General features: G+C 44.0%; 1 protein-coding gene across 1 annotated transcript in view; it reads left to right on the top strand.

Moving 5' to 3' along the window:
• The window catches only part of LOC144491829 (beta-arrestin-1-like), a 45,331-nt gene extending 24,094 nt beyond the window's left edge, over window positions 1–21,237 (top strand). Inside the window, exons 10-18 of the mRNA XM_078210121.1 lie at window positions 336–471; window positions 4,230–4,314; window positions 6,237–6,309; window positions 8,619–8,756; window positions 13,763–13,840; window positions 15,340–15,363; window positions 18,680–18,732; window positions 19,355–19,409; window positions 21,096–21,237. Coding sequence (XP_078066247.1) covers window positions 336–471; window positions 4,230–4,314; window positions 6,237–6,309; window positions 8,619–8,756; window positions 13,763–13,840; window positions 15,340–15,363; window positions 18,680–18,732; window positions 19,355–19,409; window positions 21,096–21,237 — 784 coding nt within the window. The remainder of the gene's footprint in view (window positions 1–335; window positions 472–4,229; window positions 4,315–6,236; window positions 6,310–8,618; window positions 8,757–13,762; window positions 13,841–15,339; window positions 15,364–18,679; window positions 18,733–19,354; window positions 19,410–21,095) is intronic.
• Window positions 21,238–22,401: the final 1,164 nt, after the last annotated feature.

The following is a 22,401-nucleotide window of genomic DNA, read 5'->3' as shown; positions in this document are numbered from 1 at the left end:
GGGTCCACCTATTACACTAGGGTGGGTTATACAAGTACATAAGGTAGCAGTGCGCACACAATCAATCTGCTGATGCTTGACAGTTGATCCACTTGCTTGTAATGGATATGCACATACCTGAGCACAATAGACCTCTGCAACAGATCCATATGCAAGTGCACGCAATAGATCCTCTCACAAGGCCACACAGATTGACTGATGTGTGCACAGTATGTTGTGTTAAAGGAGCCCAGACAATCACTGTCCAGTTCAAACATGGTTTCATTGCTAATAGTATGACTGGTTATAATTAGCTGTTGTGATTGATCCATTTTCCCAATTATTTTCTCTGCCAGGAGTTCTGTGTTAATGGTTATCCGTAAGATGCAATATGCTCCCGATAAGCCGATTTTTCAGCCAGTGGCTAAAACTACCAGACAATTCCTCATGTCAGACAAACCTCTCCACCTAGAAGCATCACTCAACAAAGAGGTGAGCTTTTGATAAATCAGGTTTTATCTTGGCAGTCGGAGACAAACAGAGATACTGGAGGCGATTCTCCCAAATAAATTTTAAGTGCCGAATTCATGTGAAAACTGGAGTAACTCCCGCCGATTTTTTAGCATGACTTTCAGAATGAATCTCCCACACTCTGAGCACTGCAGAATGCCCTAGCGGGATTCACTCTGAAAATCAGGGGCTGGAGAATCCGTAGCAAAGTGCTGAGCGGACCACTGCGCATGCGCTGATCAGTCAGCTGGCTAGCTCCACGAACCTGCATTGCTGCCCTTCCGACACCTCCGCCCCCTCACCCCCCGATCGCTGGTTTGGCGGACCTCTCTGGGAAAGCCCTGATGTCCCCACCCCAGCCAGCCCCGATCTCCCCGACTCTCCCCACCCCTGCAGCCCTGATTCCCCCCCGGCAGTCCCAACATCCCCTCTTCCCCCACCTGGATGGCCAACCCGATCACCCTCTTCCCTCCCTCTGCCACCAATCCCTGTGCAGAGTGGCAGCAGGCCCCCCCAACCCCCACCGATCAAGCCCCTAAAGCCCCCCAGTAGGCTCCTCCCCCTTTAGCCCTGCCCCCTTGGCATTGTCCAGTGGGCAGTGTCAAGGTGCTCTTGGGCATTGCCAGTTTATGCCTTGGTAGTGCCAGGGGGCCAGGCTGGCAATGCCCAGGGGGCACTCCAACCTTACCCCCATCCTCCATGGCCTCTGTTCCCTCCAGCAGGGTCGGCCACCTGTTCCCGTTAGTGGGGAGCTGTAGTAAACCCCACTGGAGGGATCCACTCCTGGTGGGGGTGGGGAGAGATGCTAGCGAGTCCAGAGACTTCAGTTCCTGGCCCGCTAATGCAATGGAAATGGCAATTTAAATATTTAAATCAGCTCTGCGCCAATTCCTGGCACGGAACTGATTACTCCAAAATCCTTGGAGCTGGAGATGTGTGCCCTGCGGCCTCCGCTGATGTCTCCCGGTCCGTTGTGCTGCTAGAGCAATGCAGCGGGCTCGGAGAATTGTCCCCATTTATGTATATATATAGACAGAAATGACAGAACATGCTTGGCTAATTGAATAACAGTGTTTGAGATGAGGCTCCATCTTCCTGCTCAGGTCAATGCAAAAATCCTGTGATATATTTGGAGGCGCCTCCTTGTGGTCCAACAACTTTCAAATCTTGGCATTTTGTGCAAAGACTCTCAGCATTAATATGAAAATCTCTGAAAGGTAAATGTATTTTTATTTAAACCTGGAGAGTGATTGACATTGACTTCTTCCTACAGCAAAACTGGGGTCAATGGGGAAAACTCTCCGCTGGTTGAAGTCATACCTGGCACAAAGGAAGATGGTTGTGGTCAATCATCTCAGCTCCAGAACATCACTGCAGGAGTTTCCTCAAGCTAGTGTCCTAGGCCCAACCATCTTTACCTGCTTCATCAATTACCTTCCCTCCGTCATAAGGTCAGAAGTGGGGATGCTCACTGATGACTGCACAATGTTCAGTGTCATTCGCGATTCCTCAGATACTGAGATTGGTCCATGTCAAAATGCAGTAAGACCTGGACAATATCCAGGCTTGGATTGTCAAATGCCAAGTAACATTCGTGTCACAGAAGTGCCAGGCAAAAACCATCGCCAACAATAGAAAATCCAACCATCGTCCCTTGACACTCAATGGCACTACCATCGCTAAGTCCCCACCATCAAAATCCTGGGTTAACCATTGACCATAAACGGAACTGGACCTGTGGCTACCAAAGCAGGTCAGAAACTAGGGATACTGCAGCGAGTAACTCACCACCTGACTCTCCGAAGCCTGTCTACCATCTACAGGGCACAAGTCATGATTGTCATGGAATACTCTCCACTTGCTTGGATGAGTGCAGCTCTAACAACACTCAGGAAGCTTGACAGAATCCAAGACAAAGCATCCAGCTTCATTGGTACCCCTTCCACAAACATTCAATCCCTCCTCCACCAGTGAACATTTGGAGCAGCGTACAAGATACACTGCAGGAACTCACTAAGGTTCCTTAGGCTTCACCTTCCAAACTCATGACCATCAATATCTAGAAGGACAAGAGCAGTAGATTTCTGGGAACCTGGAGGTTGCCCTCCAAGTCACTCACCATCCTGACTTTCCTCCCACAGTCCAAAGATGTGCAGGTTAGGTGAATTGGCCATGCTAAATTCTCCCTCAGGCGCCGGAGTGTGACTAGGGGACTTTTCACAGTAATTTCATTGCACTGTTAATGTAAGCCTACTTGTGACTAATATATAAACTTTAACTTTAACTGACTTGGAAATACATTGCCATTCCTTCAATGTCAAAATCCTGGAACCTCCTCCCTAAACAGCACTGTTATCATAGAAACCCTACAGTACAGAAAGAGGCCAATCGGTCCATCGAGTCTGCACCGACCACAATCCCACCCAGGCCCTACCCCCATATCCCTACATATTTTACCCACTAATCCCTCTAACCTACGCATCTCAGGACACTAAGGGGCAATTTTAGCATGGCCAATCAACCTAACCTGCACATCATTGGACTGTGGGAGGAAACCGGAGCACCCAGAGGAAACCCACGCAGACACGAGGAGAATGTGCAAACTCCACACAGACAGTGACCCAAACCGGGTATCGAACCCAGGTCCCTGGAGCTGTGAAGCAGCAGTGCGAACCACTGTGCTACCGTGCCGCCCCAAGATCTTGGGTTCATGTCACATTATCAGTAACCCCCACGACTTGCCTGGGCTTGCAAAACCTCACTAACTGTCCTGGCTGGAGACAATAAACATCTCTTTAACCTGTGCTTAAGCCTCTCTCCACTCACATTGTCTGTACCTTTAAGACTTGATTACCTATAAAGATTCGCATTCCAACCATTATTTTGTAAATTGAGTTTGTGTTTTTATATGCCCTGTTTGTGAACAGAACTCCCACTTACCTGACGAAGGAGCAGCACTCCGAAAGCTAGTGGATTTTGCTACCAAATAAACCTGTTGGACTTTAACCTGGTGTTGAGAGACTTCTTACAGTGTACTTGTACCTCAGGGACTGCAATGGTTCAAGGAGGCAGCTCACCGCCACCTTCTTAAGGGCAACTAGAGATGGGCACTAAATTCTGGCTTAGCCAGTAGCGCCCACATCCTGTAAATGAATTTTGAAGTCATTCTGATCAGGAGGGTGTCCGTCAGGGCTTATTCAATGCTGACAGTTTGCTGTGGGTGGGAAAACAATGTCTGGGCATGAAAATGGATCAGTCCTCCCTCTGACATCATTGGCAGGAGCAGACCCCCACATGCCCCCACTCTGTGACTGCACACACAATAATCACCAGACTTTAAATTCAGCTCCCCTCCCCTAACTCCTAGCATCAGAGGACTGAACAACACAATCATGTTCAGCTCTTCATGTTTGAAAGAAAAGGAAACAAGAGGTTGACAATACACCAAGTGAACTAATGACGATAACCCTGAGTCAGTATGTAAAGTTAAACCAGGAGCACAAAGGCGTGTAGATACAAATTGGTGATATGCAAAAGCTCAGCGCTGATATCGGGCTCTTTACAGGAAGAATGATCAGTACCTGGGATAAAGTTTGGGTGAAGGCAAAGCTTTCAGTTTTTCAACAGGCTGTTAGGTTTTGTGAGTGCAGAGTGATAGGTGGGCATGGAAGGATGAATTTACTGGGCCACATGTGATCTTTGTAAGATATTGTCCTGATTTAAACTGCACTCTTTTATAGATCTTTTACCACGGTGAGCCGGTTGAAGTCAGTGTTGAGGTGATCAATCATTCCACCAAGACTGTGAAAAAGATCAAAATAACAGGTACAAAAAAAGGCTGGGTGATTTTTAAAAATTCATTCATGGAATGTAGACATTGCAGGCAAGTCCAATATTTGTTACCCATCCCTAATTACCTGGAGAAGGTGGTGCCTAGCCACCTTCTTGAACTGTGGTCGTCCATGCAGTAAAGACACACCTACAGTTTGGCGAGGGACAAAGATCCAGGGTTTTGATTCTCAGAGTATGAATGTGTCAGGCTGTTGTTTGTCAAATCTGAGGGCCAAATCTTTTAATTTTGTCAGAAGTCTCAAGGTGTTAGTGAGCTGGATTTTGCAAGGTTGACTGGGCTGGGGGTATAACTTTGTCATGTTTGAATCTGATGCTGGTGACAAAGGCTCCATTCAGTTCCATTCTTACTATACCTTGTCTTAGGGTTGGCACAACTGAGTGACTTGCTAGGCCAAATTGATTTATCAACATTACCAATGCTAGCTTTTTATTTCAGCATTTTTAATTAGTTCCTAAGTTGCCATGGTGGAATTTGAACTTGGAGGCTAAGATTTTACCAGCCCTCTGGAGAAAGGCTGGGAGGTGGGAGTGGTGATGGAAAACAGCAGGAGGGAAACCCAATGTTAAAAGTTGGGAAGGGCAATGGCTGGGCTACCTGCCAACCAGAAGTGGGTGGTCAATTCACCCAATTAACAGATTTATTAATAGCCATTCAATGCCCCTGTGAGTGTGGAGTGGACCCTAGAATATGTGGGGACTGCCAGAGATCAAAGTGGCCTAATAACAGCTTCCCAGGGAGGTTGGGTCTTCTTTTGCAGAGGCTTTATGTTTCATGGAGAGCCCCCTATCCCCCACCCCGCAGCATTGGATTCATCTGAGGCTCCAAAATTGCCACTGGATTGTTTACCCTCCTCCAATCAATACAGTCTGCCTGCCCTGCTGTGGCATATTGAAAAACCTTCTCACCTGTGCTATGAAAATGCATGAACATGGAGATGTCCTGTCCTTCTCCCTGCAGCCTTAGCAATGGTCACCTCTATTAGCAGAGCAGCCGAGGCTGAGAGTCATTGGTCCTTTGACTGAGCCGATAGCTTGGAGAGGTGGCCATCATTCTTAATTAGATGGCAGTCTCGATATCGGCCATCATTGGTAAAATCTCCTTCTCAGCTCCACTTATGCAGGCTCGGGGCCTACATTCGAACCCAACTGCGGGACGCACGCATGTCAGTACAATTCCGGCCAAATCTCTAGGACATTAATCAAGGTTACCTGAGGGAAGGAAATCTGCCATACTCACCTGCTATGGCCTACATGTGACTCCAGACCCACAGCAATGTGCTTGAATCTTAGCTGCTCTCTGAAATCACTTAGTTAGCCACTCAGTTCAAGGGCAATTAGTGATGGACAACAAATGCTGGCCTTGCCAGTGACCTTTCATGAAAGAATAAAAAGAAAAAACAAATGTTTAAATGCAAAATGCAACCCGGTATATTGCCACTTAAATCCAACAGATTCATGCTACAAGGATGTTAATTCAGGCTTATTCCCCAGTTGCCCAATTGTACTGAGCAATTGTACTTTGTGGAAATGTAATTTGGTCAGTTTGTGGCATTTGATCTGCTATTCTGGTTTATGTCCTGGCTTCAAATTTAAAATAAACCCCAAAAAGTTCATTGGTGCTGCCAAGACACTCCCTTCTCAAATAATAAATTAAAATGGATTTCAAAAGGCAGGTAATATCAAGACCATACGGGATCTTGTTTTGTGCAAATTGTCTGCCATGTTTTCTCCATTACAGCAGCTTCAGGAGTATTTCATGGGCCTTCAAGTGTTTTGGGATATTCTGTGGTTGTGAAAGATGCTCGATAAATGCATTTTTTTTTTCTTGTTCCTGAACGTGGTTGTGTATCTTTGAACTGTTCAGAGATTCTCAACTATATTGTCTTTATCCTCAGCTGATCAGATTACATCAGTGGTGTTGTACTCGCATGACAAATACACTCAGAACGTGGCTGGGGAGGAAACGGAGTAAGTGAAACATTCAGTCCAGTTCTCTGGCACAGTATTCTAGCAGCAAGCAATATAAGCGGTGTTTGCTCAGTATGTGAATTTATCTATCTTTGCAAACAGTGAAGAATTTGCACACCCTAGTTCAGTTCTCCATAGCTCAATGGTCCATACACAAAGAAAATAAATGCATACATATTGTAGAGTTATGGCGCTACATTTCTGTGTAACCTGATGGCTTCTGGCCTGCAATAGGTCAAGTATGTTGGATATAGAACATAGAACATAGAACACTACAGTGCAGTACAGGCCCGTCGGCCCTCGATGTTGCGCCGACCAGTGGAACCAATCTAAAGCCCCTCTAATCTACACTATTCCAATATCATCCATATGTTTATCCAATAACCATTTGAATGCTCTTAATGTTGACGAGTCCACTACTGCTGCAGGCAGGGCATTCCACGCCCTTACTACTCTCTGAGTAAAGAACCAACCTCTAACATCTGTCCTATATCTCTCACCCCTCAATTTAAAGCTATGTCCCCTCGTGCTAGCCATCACCATCCGAGGAAAAGCGCTCTCACTGTCCACCTTATCTAATCCTCTGATCATCTTGTATGCCTCTATTAAGTCACCTCTTAACCTTCTTCTCTCTAACGAAAACAACCTCAAGCCCTTCAGCCTTTCCTCATACGATTTTCCCACCATACCAGGCAACATCCTGGTAAATCTCCTCTGCACCCTTTCCAACACTTCCACATCTTTCCTATAATGCGGCGACCAGAACTGTACGCAATACTCCAAATGCGTCCGCACCAGAGTTTTGTACAGTTGCAGCATGACCTCCTGGCTCCGAAACTCAATCCCTCTACCAATAAAAGCTAACACACCGTACGCCTTCTTAACAACCCTATCAACCTGGGTGCCAACTTTCAGGGATCTATGCACATGGACACCCAGATCCCTCTGTTCAGCCACACTACCAAGTATCTTACCATCAGCCCAATACTCTGTAATCCTGTTACTCCTTCCAAAGTGAATAACCTCACACTTTTCCGCATTGAACTCCATTTGCCACCTCTCAGCCCAGCTCTGCAACTTATCTATGTCCCTCTGTAACCTGCCACTTCCCTCCGCACTGTCTACAACTCCACCGACTTTAGTGTCATCCGCAAATTTACTAATCCATCCTTCCACGCCCTCATCCAGGTCATTAATAAAAATGACAAACTGCAGTGGCCCCAAAACAGATCCTTGCGGTACACCACTAGTAATGAACTCCAGGATGAATATTTCCCATCAACCACCACCCTTTGTTTTCTTACAGCTAGCCAATTCCTGATCCAAACCACTAAATCACCCTCAATCCCATGTGTCCGTATTTTCTGCAAAAGCTTACCATGGGGAACCTTATCAAACGCTTTGCTGAAATCCATATACACCACATCAACCGCTTTACCCTCATCCACCTCTTTGGTCACCTTCTCAAAGAACTCAATAAGGTTTGTGAGGCATGACCTACCCTTCACAAAACCGTGTTGACTATCCCTAATCAAATTATTCCTTTATAGGTGATTGTAAATCCTCTCTCTTATAATCCTTTCCAATACTTTGCCCACAACAGAAGTAAGGCTCACCGGTCTATAATTACCAGGGTTGTCCCTACTCCCCTTCTTGAACAAGGGGACAACATTTGCTATCCTCCAGTCTTCTGGCACTGTTCCTGTAGACAATGACGACACAAAGATCAAAGCCAAAGGCTCTGCAATCTCCGCTCAAGCCTCCCAGAGAATCCTAGGATAAATCCCATCCGGCCCAGGGGACTTATCTATTTTTACCCTTTCCAGAATTGCTAACACCTCCTCCTTATGAACATCAATCCCATCCAGTCCAACAGCCTGCATCTCAGTACTCCCCTCAACAACACTGTCCCTCTACAGTGTTGTCGAGGGGAGTACTGAGATGCAGGCTGTTAGACTGGATGGGATGATGAGATATCATTCTTATCCTTAATACTAATGGATTTAGAAAGCTAGGGACATCTGACCATTAACTTTATTTATTATTGTTTCAAAACGTGCACCTTAAGATCACACACTGAACAATACGCGCAGTGCTACTTAATTCTAGTTGAGTTTTACCTTGAAATAATGATGGGGTAGAATATTTGGATTGGTGATAGGGTCAATTTGGAGTGATGATGGGATATATTTGGAGAGATGATGGAGTATATTTGGAATGGTAATGGGGTATATTTAGATGTACAGTAGATGTTTGGAGTTTGTGTTCAGTTTTATTTCACTTGTGTTGATAAATGTTTTCCTGTACAGTGAACAGGTCACTCCAGGTTCCACTCTGAAGAAGACCTACACACTCTACCCTATAATTGCTAATAACCGTGAGAAGCATGGTATGGCATTGGATGGAAAAATCAGAGATGAGGATACCAACTTGGCTTCTACCACTATGTAAGATGGGCAAGCATGATGTTGCAATGGGTAACTCACGCAACAATGGTTCAGCATTTTCTTTCAAAGATCTATCTCTTCCCTGTATTTGTTTTGGGATTCAGGCACGTGCAGTGCACACTGCAATCATTTGCCTCATTTTGTCATCAGCAATAATTTGCAGCCCCTTTAACAAAGAACAAAGAACAATACAGCACAGGAACAGGCCCTACGGCCCTCCAAGCCCGCGCCGCTCCCCGGTCCAGGATTGAATCCTGAATCCAGGATCCCCGCCCAATTTTCCAGCCTATCTACATACCAATATCCTATCCACCGAGCTGTCCCTCACAGCTACGATGCTTTGTTCATTACAACCTATTAACTCACCCCCCACCCCCCCATTCCAGACCATGTGAATTTAGCGCATTGTTGTTGTTTCTCTTCCCACACCAAGACAGACTTGCATCTATTCCTATAGCAAGTTTATCCTGGAACAGATCTGTCACCAGAGGCCAATAGCTTGAGGGATGCCACTCCGTATCAAGCATGACTGACCAGGAGTTTCCCCCGCCCTTACCACCTGCCATTGGTGTGGGTTAGAAGTATTTCGCAACTTGATGCTCAACTTGTTTGGCCACATTATGAACGCACCTTCCTTGGCCATCAAGTCCTATGGTGAGACTTGAACCCAGACTTCTTGGCTCAGAGCCAGTGATACTACCGACCACGCCACAATATCTCCCTTTAACACAATGAATCCATCCCAAGTAATGTGTAGCAATACAGTGAAGGTGGAGAAAGATCTCTGAGAGTGCAAAATGGAGCAGCCTATAATGGAATCCACACTCATGAGCTACCTTAATGAGAACTTCAATGTGTTCATAAAATTTTGGTGATGCATGTACAAATTGCAATATTTATGTACACGCATGTTGTGAGATTCAGGAATGTGTACTGTGATACAGTGTACAGTGTACATGACTCTTGAGTCATCCAGACTCGAAACATTAGCTCTTTTCCCTCTCCACAGACCTGCTGAGATATTTCAGCATTTTCTGTTTTCGTTGCAGCCAATGTTAATGTTCATTCTATGAGATAAGAGCAGTCATAATCCTGTGGCCCAAATTTTCACTCATAAGGAGGGTAGCTCAAAACAGGAAATTTCCCATTCATTGCACCCACCTCAAGGGAAAAAATGTCCCCTGAATGGCGGGGTCATTGTTCAGGGGAGGAATGGGTGCCAGATAGAGGCAGACCCACCGCTTCGAGATGCAGATCAAAGGTGGCCACATGGGCTGCCAAGTATTGAGGTGGGCTATTTAAAAGGCCACGCCAGTTCTCTGGGACTTCGTCCTGGTTGTTTCCTTAAAAATTATACCCTCTAACTCTCACCCCTCACCTTCCCTCACCTCTCATCCACTACCCATGCCCATACATGCCAACCCATGCCCCCACCCACCACCATGGACCAGCATATCCTCCATGCCAACCCATGGCCTCCAACTACCCCATAGCCTCTTATAGCCCCTATACCAACTTAGTATCAATTCATAATCCACCCATTCCCATGGCCCTTTAGGACATCACACCATCTTAATGCCAACCCATGCTCTCCAGTAGCACCCCTTCCCTTTACATCTTCCAAGCCAACTCACTCAGTATCTACTATAGGCAAAACTCCAGAGGCATTCTGAAATGAAATAAAATAACGTTCTAATATCTATTATGGGCTTCACTGTATAAAAAGTTCCATTCATGAAAGCCCATTCAAAACATTTAAATCCCCTCAAATACTTAACCTTATAAAACATTTGTTTTCATAACCCCATATTAAAGACATCTAATACTTCTAATAAGTATTGAGGCAGGCTATTTAAAAGGATCGTGGTGATTGTCCAGGATATCGCCCTGGTTGTTTTCTTAAAGATTAGGCCCTCTAGCTCTCACCCCTCACCTTCCCTCACCTCCCATCCACTGCCTGTGCCCATATATGCCAATCCATGCCTCTACCCACCCCCAATGCACCACCATGTCCTCCATGCCAACCCATGACCCCAATACATCTAATAACCTTTCTGAGCTGCCAACCAACCTGAGTTTACAACCCCTACTGTGATAATGAAAGGTTGTATAAAGCAGCAAAACATTAATAATGCTATAATCATGGCAATTAGGGTAATGCCAACAAACATCTATTGTAACTATTAGAACAGATTTTTACAACTCTTGCAGATAGAGGTAGGCAGTTTTTATTTCGTGTTTAAAGGGCTGGCCATTTAAGTAATTTAACAACTTGATAGTTCTCTGGAGCTTATGTGCCCTTCAAGACCATGCATAACTTCTCTAAAGATTCATAACTCCCGCACAACAGGATAAGGCCCTTTTCCCAATCAAAAATGGGGTCTGTTTGAACTCAGCACTGAGTTGGCTTCAACCAACTACATGACCTATTCTTTAATATTGGCACTCGTTTCTAAATTGGGTTCTGATGCTGGCATTATGTGGCCACCAACTGGTCCATTAAGGAACCAGTATAGTAGTTAGGGAGCAGGTGCACATTTCTGACTCCAGGTCAATGGAATTTACCATATTGGTAAAGGCAAGTAGAATCAGAATAGTTTGCCCATGACTGAAACAGCAGACCTTTTGTCATTTTCGTATGTAAATAAGGAGCCTAACACTTGTTTGATGCCTCCTTTGCAAAACAAGTTTACCCTGAGACAGGATGCACCCATTACTGGAATCCTGTACAGCTGTAATTTTAATATTCATGGGAAATATCTGAATTGATGAGAGTCACTCCACTGCTTGTTGACATTCTAAGCATAAGCCAATATTGCAAATAATGGTTGTGATCAGTATGAGGCACTGGCCAGATTTTAACAAGAATTCCCAAACCGCTTTTACATCAGCAGGAATTCCCATTCTGATTGCCCCCCGCCCCCTTTTCATCCATTGACGTAATGGGGTATCTGTTATGAAAGGTCAGGAACCTCATTACCGTACATTAACATGTCATTAGTGGGCCTCCCCGCTGTATTACCCCCCACATTAGGATTTCCTCCTATTGCCAGTGTGATGTCACGTCAGAAGGTTTCGCAACAGGTCCTGACAAATGCTGACCTAGCGAAGAAAGCCGACTGGGGGCACACAGATAAGTACAGCTCCCAGGGAGGAGAGAGTCATGCCTGGGCAGTACCCTGACACTGTGCCCCCTGGCACTGGGGAAAGTGCCAGGGAGGGGAGCGTCTGATGGGGAGGTCTGTGAAAGGGGGGTTCCCTGTGTCCATGGGAAAGGCTCCACTGTTGGTGGGAGTTCCCGGTGTAAGGGGTAGTTCCCTATCTTGACAGGAAGGAGGATGGGCCGGGCCGTGTGCATGTGTGGGGGTTTCCCTTGTCCGTGGTGGAGGAACCTTTTTCCTATTTTTTATTCTTTTTAGATTGGGTTGCCCTTTAAACAGGGCACCACGATCTCTTGGAGGCCAAGAGTTTCTGGCAAGCACCCACCTCCAGGATTTCTTTTGACTAGGCGTCAAAAAGTTAAGGCGGGAAAGGCTGACAGTAGAGCCAGCAGGCTTCACACTGCTTTTCCTGCCTGAGTTGATACTTAGTCAAATAAAGAGAAAATTCTGCCTACTGCTTAATTGATGTATTTGATATAACACTGTTATACTGCCAAAGCACGACTGGAACTTCCTTTATGCAATATCTTTTTTAGAAGCTTAGTGCCAGGATTTTACAGCCTCCCTCCTGGCGGGATATTCTGGTCCTGCTGAAGTAAACTGCAATTTGAATGGCCCACCACATCCACTGGGGGGCGACACACTGACAGGGCAGTAAAATCCTGGCCTAGGTGAAAGGCTAATTAAGTCCAAAGTGCAGAAGCCTGCCTCTAATTGGAACATGGAAATAATTCACCTCATTGTAAAGCTTTCTAAATCTCTTTAAATTTGATGACATACCTGCACCTTTACCTCATATCCCGGCATCCCTTTGTCACATGCTAATGGTGCCATATTCCAATGTGATGCCCCACGTGAAGTTGACGGATAATGTTGGCGAGTGGCCTGTCCTTAGATTTCCACTTTTGTGACTCAGGGCCTAGATTAAAGGATGCGATGCACATGCTTGTTATCTGAAGTAACTCTTTGAAATTTTCCCCTCTCCCATTGAGAAAGTCTGATTCTTCGCAGCAGATTCTCACAACAAACCCAGCTGGTTGGGAATGTAGTAATACTGTATTACTGGTACTGTGGGTACATTTTCAACCCACCCTCTGCCGCTTTCTTGATGTGATTTAGGTGAGCAGTTCTATAGTTGGCTGAGGATGAACCTGACCATCAATATTAGACTCTGCTGTACATCAAGCTTTTATATCTGAGAGGAGGAAACACTGAGTTGATCTGATTGATTTTTTTTTCAAGATTATGAAGGAAATCCAAATTGTTCCTTGTGATGAGGGATTCAAATCCCAAGGAATACAAGTTAAAAATAAGCAAGTCAGGCATGGGCAGAGAAGTCGGGCCAGTTTATTTTAAAATCAAAGTATTATAAGAATTATACAATTAAATAAATGACCAGGAAAGGGTATTGAAGCAATGGTGACCAATAGACCTCAAATTCAGCGATTTCAGAATTCCACTGTTGGGGTGACGTGAAGGACACACAGGTCAGAGAGCTAAGATAATTGTGTTGCAGCCCAACTCAGTCTCCCATCAGGCCCCGACATGCTGCTGGGAGCCAGCAACTGGTGAATTTACCTGTAAATGTGTTGATGATGTGAGAAGGGATCGAGGGACACAAGGGCCAGTTTGCACCATAGGTGCTCTTAGCCCTATTAAATTCTTATTACAAAGTGCTGAGTTTTTGAAACAGGTCTATGGAAGAAAGGCAAACAATTATCTCACAGTCAAACAAATATTAAATTGCTGAGCCTACAAAGGTCCTTTCCTCTTTCTATAAACGTTTTGTTTTTTCTAATGTCTGTCTTCCTCAGAGGAACTAACACTGCCATTTTGTGTTTCTAGCTTAAAAGAAGGAATAGATCATGAGGTTTGGGGAATTCTTGTCTCCTATAGAGTAAAGGTGAAGCTGGTTGTATCAGGGTAAGTGTCACCCACGCAATTTCTCTCTTCCCCAATGACTGACAAACATGGCTTCCCCATTGCAAAGAACTCCAGGAAACACATGAATACAATTAGACTCAAACCCTAAACACTTCTGCGTAGTGGAGATGAAATTGATTCATACCAGGAGAATGGAATGAGCTCATTATGAGTCAGGAGCTCACTGCAAGACTGTACAACAATGTGTAATGAATCTGTTTAGGGTGAATTTTGGGGGTCAATTTCAATCTCACTGCGTTCAGTGATGACAGCTCCCAGGACTATAGGACCCTCAGGCGTGTGACCTGAAGGGGCAGAGCAAACCCTTCCAGTGCTCTCTCCTCCAGCTGCATCATTTCTTGCAGGCTGAAGCTAAAGGGCAGTTTTGGAAAAAGCTGGTTTTAGTACTTAACATCGATTTGAACATAGCTTTCTTGTAATGTTTCTCAGGATATGAAACTCATGAAAAAAGTTGTTATTTGATTGCTTTCCTGCTAGCTAAGTACTGAAGGCTGCTAACCTCGGGGCGCAGTTTGGCAGCATAAGCTAGGGCAAAGGTTAGCAACTGTGGGTCGAGTGATCTCAGCTGAGCTGTACAGCCCAAAACACTGAATAGTGGGTTGGCACTGCCATAAAAGCAGGGAGAGAAAGGCAGAGTCATCCTGTGTTGCTTAATGACTCCATTCGGTGAGAAAGGGTGTGTGGTAAGGAGCAGCCCAGGTCCATCCCTCTAGGATCACAGAGCAGGAAACTGGCAACAGTTTCACCCACAAAATAAATAAGATCCAGCACCAAGCACAGTCTGCAAGGTTTTGATTGATTTCTTGCCTGTTTTATGTTTGTTTTTGTACAACTTCTGCAATAACTCCTCCTCCTCCCCAGGGTCCCACTATTAAGAATATGTTAAATCACAATCTCGCAGCCCAGCACCAAAAGGTAAATATGCCTGCACACAGCTACCAATCATCTGATGGAAGACCGGGTGGCACAATGGTTAGCACTTCTGCCTTACAGTGCCAGGGACCTGGGTTCGATTCCCGGCTTGGGCCACTGTCCATGTGGAATTTGCACATTCACCCTGTGTCTGCGTGGGTTTCCTCCGGGTGCTTTGGTTTCCTCACACAGCCCAAAGATGTATGGGTTAGGTGGATTGTCATGATGTGGAGATGCTGGCGTTGGACTGACGAAGGGGCAGTGCTCTGAAAGCTAGTGGCTTTTGCTACCAAATAAACCTGTTGGACTTTAACCTGGTGTTGTGAGACTTCTTACTTAGGTGGATTGGCCATGCTAAATTTCCCCTTAGTGTCAGGGGGCTAGCTAAGGTAAATGCATGAGGTTATGGGGATAGGACCTGGTTGGGATTGTGGTTGGTGCAGACTCGATGGGCTGAATGGCCTCCTTCTGCGCTGTAGGATTCTATGAAAGTTTTAACTGGATATTTAAAATATCACGATTGCCATTTTCTTATTGGTAAAATTGTCCCTTTGCTTATCTTTCAGGATGCTGGGAGATGTTTTGTTCAGGTAAGAATTTATATTAAATCATTCAAATTTGAGATCAGTCACCTAAATCACTGTGGGCTTTCTGAAGATCAGAATCAGAGTTTGATTTTCAACTTACCACTGAAGGGTAAAACTGACAAGGTGCCCATTATAGAAACCACCCCTGTGTCTCAAAGCACAACTGAGAGTAATTCAAAATCATACCAACTAGATGGTTTCAATTTGGATTTCAGGTCTGTGTTGAATTCTCACAGCCTGCAGGGCCATCACTGAAGAGCACTGGAAAGCAACTCTCCTGAACATCAGGGAAGAACTAGATTATCAACTCCCACAACTTTTAGCCTTTCAGCACTCATCACCTAGGCTGACTCATAAAGAAAGGGACAATATGAATCATGAGGAATCATCTCTTTGAGAGATTGTTTGAGGAAACAAAAAGAAAGATCACACTTGGAGTGCACCACACTGGCACAGAATTGCAGAACAATATTGGCAATAACTACTTCACATCATGACCCAGCACTGTCTCACAACAAAGAGATAGTTTTCATTAGTTTAATATTGACAGGGAGAGGTCATGTAAGCCTGTGCCTGATATCTCTGTACCAAACTATGCCAATCCTCAGTAGCCACCCTCTTCCATCAAGGGGACAAGGGCTACCCACTCATCAATTGGCTCATGATTTCTCTCAGGAACTGGGGCACAGATGCAGAATGCCAGTAGAATGAGTGCCATGTAGCAACAAGGTTTTTGATTGAGAAAATCATTGTTGTTTGACAGCTGGGGAGAAGTCCTTTAGTACAGCTCACAGCATCAGACACCAAGCTCTTCTCCCACCTCTGACGTGTAACTTGCTTTGATATCTTTCTGCTGCCTGATAAATAGCAGATTCCCCTCATCCTGTTGATCGCCTCCATCCTTATGCCAACCCTGAAATGGAAAATTGGGCAGCTCTTACAGTTTCTCCTGTGTCAATCACCACACTGCCATTGTCCACAATCTTCAGTTATTCTTGCTGGAAGCTAAAGTGCCAATTGTCTTTAAATGGTGTCAGTATCACATCCATCAATAGGTAAACTGCCTGAACAGTGCAGGTAATGCTGTAAGCTTGTTTGTTTTATTTAAATAAGATAGCAAACCTATTTTGGGGCCTTTAGTTATGTTCAGAGATCAGGTACAAGCTCTAAGCCTGATCTAGCCCCAAAATGCATAAAAATAAAGAGATATAGCTCTTGGGGCTAAAGGGATCAAAGGTTATTGTGGGGAAGTGGGAACAGGTTACTGAGTTGGATGATCAGAATGAACGGTGAAGAAGGATCGAATGGCCAGGTGGCCTACTCCTGCTTCTATTTTCTATGTTTGTTCCATCATTTACCACTGTATCTTGAGGGATTCCTAATTTAGATCATTGTACAATTCACTTATATATTCCATCCATCCTTTTTCTACTACATCCTTTACCAACAATATTTTCCCATCTTTGTTTTTTATGCACCTACTATCTATTGTCACCCTTTCTGGAAAAGATTTCACTTTTTGGTTGTTGTGAGACTTCTTACTGGATTAGGAACAAGAGAGGGAATATTTAACCGAAGAAAAATAAATATCGAGAAGTAAACAAGAACATTTACATAGATCATGAAAAAGATTTTGATCATATTTATCACCAAAAATCAATAGACATGCTGCTGAAATGTGGCGTTGACAGTAAAGATATGAGATTTATTCAGAGCATATACTGGGACCAAATAATGAGCATCAGACTAGAAGATAGAAAATCAGACATGTTTTAAGTGAAGAGAGGAGTACGACAAAGCTGTGTACTGTCACCAAAACTATTCAATCTATGCACAGAACAAATATTCAGGGAATTAGATGTAATTCCAGGGGTAAGAATTGGAGGTAAAAACATAGCAAACTTGTGGAACGCTGATGACACAGCAGCAGGGTGGCACAGTGGTTAGCACTGCTGTCTCATAGCGCCAGGGACCTGGTTTCGATTCCCGGCTTGGATCACTGTCTGTGCGGAGTCTGCATGTTCTCCCTGTGTCTGTGCGGGTTTCCTCCGGGTGTTCCGGTTTCCTCCCACAGACCGAAAGACATGCTGGTTAGGTGCATTGGCTATGTTAAATTCTCCCTCAGTGTACGTTAACAGACATCGGAGCGTGGCAACTAGGGGATTTTCACAGTAACTTCATTGCAGTGTTAATGTAAGCCTAGCTGTGACACGAATAAATAAACTTTAAAAACTATTAGCAGAATCAAATTACAAAATATAGATCAATTAAAATCTAAAAGTTTAGAATTTGGATTGAGTATGGACAGCAAAAAGATAAAAATAATGGTAGAAGAAATACATTAGAAGAAACTAGAGTGAAGATTGAAGTGGATGGTGTCACACTGGAACAAGTAGATACATTTGTCTATTTAGGAGAAATGGTAACAGATGGTAGATGTGATTCAGAAGTTAGAAGAAGGATAGAGATAATCAGAGTAATTTTGTGAAGATGAAGATTGTATTAACAAGAATTCTCAAATTAGTAACAAGGAAAAACCCATAAGATGCTGCATTCTATCCACATTCCTGTCTGCCTCAGAAACCTGGACAATAAGTAAGGATCTGTGGAAGTAAATAGAAGCTTCTGAAATGTGGATGCTAAAACATGTGCTAAAAATTTCATATACAAACCTTGAAGGAAGAGTGAAACTAAGTCTAAAAAGTGACATCAAGAAAAGAAAATGGCAGTATTTTGACAATTTGATCAGAGCTGAAAGCTCCTGAGATCTCTTCTAGAGGGCAAAGTGCACAGCAGGAGAAAACAGGGTCGACCTTGGTGTAGTTGAATGATGGCTGTCACAGAGTGGTTGTAGACGAACTGCAGTGGATGTGTGATGCAGTGGATGTGTGATGATGGTGCAAAACAGCCAAGTGTGACAAACCATGATAGCAGATCTCCTGTAGGTACAAGCAGCAGCAATAGGCTCTCCAACCCATACCTTCCTGCTCCTTGCCTCACAGCCCAATCCCAAGGAGGAAATACATTCTGCTCCTTGTTCTCCTTAACCTTCTCACTTGTCAGTAGATTTTGGTCACATGCCTTTCACATGTAGGATCAATCTTGTTGCTCTTACTTAAAAAATACAGCTGGACAATATATTGAAGGATGCTGTAAACATTGCATCCCAAGCCAACAGGAACAGAAGGTCACTGGGGGATTGAAAGTGAAGTTGGAAAAAATTGAAAGATTTCCATTCAGGCTTTCAAGTGCTCTGAATTATTCAGATTCTCCTGGAACTGAGTGTTTATGATTTTCTTGTTTTGTTTTCCCTTGGCAGTGACCTTGCTGTGGAATTACCCTTCCTGCTCATGCACCCTAAACCTCTAACCGGTGAGTATCAAATATATTGCAACATCTGCAAAGGGCTGTGTGGTGAAAGGGTTCACCATTTAAATCCAATACAATAGCTACAGATTAGAAGGAATTTGGTCCATTGGAATTCTATTTAATTGGAGTGAATGGGTTCATTAAAATTCAACATGACTGGAATAAGTAAGAAGATGCTATAGTCCATTTAATGGGAGCGTGGGAAGGGGCTTGGTGTATTGACATTTTAAACAATGGGAGAGACTGGGAAAGGAGGGATTTATGGATTCCAATACCTTTGAGGTATTTACATGTGTGTCTGAGCCATGTTATTATTGATCCTACACTGTCTATATGTTAGTTTCCTGTAATTGAATTTTGACATTGAATTAAACACACCTTAATTTTTCTTTATTTATTCTTCCTCACATTCACAACTCATAGAAAGCCTGTAAGTATCTGGTTTATTTCTTTCCACATTTGCCTGACAGTCTATCCCAAAATCCAGGGTTTTTTTTTCTGCAGTCATTGTCTCCCAGCTACAGAGTTAAGATTTAGACTGAGGAGATTCCTCCCACCTAGAGATGCATGGGGCAGATAAAGCACATGTCTCTGTTTTCCGTAACTTGTTTTTCCTGAATTATAGAGTCCCCCAGCACTGAAGGAGGCCATTTGGCCCATCTAATTGACTTGCTGATAGAGTATCTTACCCAGGCCCTATCCCCCTAACCCATGTATTTACTCCACTAATCCCCCTACACATCTTGGGATGCTAAGGGGCAATTTAACATGGCCAATCAACCTAACCTGCACATCTTTGGACTGTGAGAGGAAAACAGAGCACCTGGAGGAAACACACGCAGACACGGGGAGAACATGCAAACTCCACACAGACAGATACCCAAGGCTGGAATTGAACCCAGGTCCCTGGTGTTGTAGGTAGCAGTGCTAACCACTGTGCCACCGTCCTGAAGCAGGTCACTAGTCTGAAACCAGATGTTATAGTTTGAGGGATGCCACTCTGCACCAAGCAAGGCTGACCAGGAATCTCTTCCACTCTGACCACCTGCCATAGACATATTGGATTTGCAGGTTGATAATCAACCTATTTGGCCATGTTATGAACCCACATTCCTTGGCCATCAAGCCCTGGAGTCAGACTTGAACCAGGAGCTTCTGTGTCACAAGATGTCCCCTGTACAGAGTTCAGTAAATAAAAAATATGCAACCTTCTTACGCAGCTGTCAGATCAGATCAGTACACAAATTTACCCTTATTATATCCCAATGAATCACTACACAAACTCACTTCCCCCACTACACCATACAACCCATCTGGTTCACTAATGCCTTTTAGGGAAGGAAATCTGCCATCCTTATCTGGTCTGGTATATATGTGACTCCAGAACCACAGCAATGTGGTTGATTCTCAACTGCCCTCAGGCAACTAGGGATGGCCAGCCAGCAATGCCCATGTCCCATGAAAAAAATAAAAAAAACCTCCACTTCCCTAATTGCCTCAGATTTTACTATAGCAGGGCATCTAATGGCATCAGGCTTTTTAAAAAATTGTAAGATAAATGGCTGAAAACGCAAGCTGGTCACATCGTCACGAGGGAAAGTAGCTGGGACCAGAGTGATCAGCGCATGCAACCATGCATCTCCTTAATCAGTCAGATTGTAGATTCAGAAAGAAACAAACAATGGTAGGGATGAGCAGGAATAGTAAAATTGAGTGAATTTAATGTCCAATTGGGAACAGTGGACAATAAAGACAGGGAAAGACAGATTGGATACGGAGAGAGAGAAAGAAGAGACAGAAATGAAACTACACAAAATGTTTTACATTTTTAAAATTTCTAATAATTAAAATCTGAAGCTCCATATTGCTAATAGTTAATTTTCAGTGCCAGAGAGTTTAATTGGAAACAATTATCACGTACCACATTGTTAAAAGAGTACTTAGACCAGAATGAAAGGACTTAGCATTCTGTGACTAATGTAGCTTGCATCAAATGCGTAAACTCGGGAACTTACACCATTCAGTGCATTTCAGTAGGAAATCAGACAGAGAAGCTAATAGCGAATAGAACAACTTGAACATTAACTTTTTGACATGCCATTAAACTGTGTATCTGTCCCTCGCCTGTGCATTTACTCATACACAATGGCGGGCACCATTAGCCTTAGTTATTTTAACAGCAAACTTTAGCCCATAATCTGACACTCCTGTGTGTGAGGGGCACATTATCTCTTATCCCTTATCCACTAACAACAGTTGTCCAGCTGATTACTATGTGTTGCCTGGCTGCCCATTTCATTGCAAGTATCAACCATATGTGACTGTATATTTTTAATGGTTATTTTTTCCTCTTTGTTTGTTCTCAGTGATGATGATGATGATGATATTCAGTTTGAAGATTTTGATCGAGGTGGCCCAATGGCGGTGACAGAAGATCTCAAGGAGGAGACGGAATCTCTCTTCAAAACGTCAAATGCCTGTCGCTACAATCCAGCTAATTGTGCGTAGGAAATTTAGCAAGAGGTATTGCAAAGTAGTTGCTTCAGTTCGTGGGTTTTGAAGAAATTTGTAAGTTATCTCAATACTCCAGGTTTGGTACATTTTGTGAGTTATTTAAGTTTTAACAGTTAGAGCGAGCTCTGCCCACATGTGCATCCAAGTCATGTACAGTGATTATTCTGAGCAGTTTAGAGTTCCAGCCATAGAAAGGCTATAGGATTCTAGCTGCCGGCACCCCAGCTGCAAATTCTACTCTCAGACAGCAGAATTGCACACCATGATAGTGCTGGAGGTTTTAGGGAAGAATGAAATATTTTCTTAATGGTGAGTGATTAGGAGCTGGAGAGGAGCAAATGGATTGAAGTCTCCATATTCACAAATCACGAAAGACTAGGGGATAGGTAGAAAAAGTAATCCAAAAGGCTAGTGCCTTGTTAGTAGCTATCTCAAAGAAGCTGTAAACGAGACAATCATTATATTTCAGTTGTACAAAGCCATGGTCAGACATCAATTGAACCGCTGTTTAGAACACCACAGCTGAAGAAAGGCCCTTTGAGGGCATGCACTGCAGTTTCTTCAGCTTGATAAGAACATAAGAAATAGGAGCAGGAGTAGGCCATCCAGCCCCTCAAGCCTGCTCCGCCATTCAATAAGATCATGGCTGATCTGATAGTCGGTTCAGTTCCACTTACCCGCCCGCTCCCCATAACCCTTAATTCCCTTAGTGGTTAAAAATCTATCTATCTGTGACTTAAACACATTTAACGAGGTAGCCTCTACTGCTTCATTGGGCAGAGAATTCCAAAGATTCACTACCCTCTGGGAGAAGTTGTTCCTCCTCAACTCTGTTCTAAATTGACTCCCCCGTATTTTGAGGCTATGCCCCCTCGTTCTTGTTTCCATTGTAAGTGGAAATAACCTCGCTGCTTCTACCCTGTCTAGCCCCTTCATTATCTGATATGTCTCTGTAAGATCTCCCCTCAACCTTCTAAACTCCAATGAGCACAGGCCCAGTCTACTCAATCTCTCCTCATAAGCTAACCCCCTCATCTCCGGAATCAACCTGGTGAACCTTCTCTGTATCCCCTCCAAAGCTAATATATCCTTTCTTAAATAAGGGGACCAAAATTGTACACAGTACTCTAGGTGCGGCCTCACCGGTACCCTGTACAG

The sequence above is a fragment of the Mustelus asterias genome, chromosome 3, assembly GCF_964213995.1.
Source record: "Mustelus asterias chromosome 3, sMusAst1.hap1.1, whole genome shotgun sequence".
NCBI lineage: Eukaryota > Metazoa > Chordata > Chondrichthyes > Carcharhiniformes > Triakidae > Mustelus > Mustelus asterias.
This window is presented reverse-complemented; position numbering and strand designations above follow the sequence as displayed.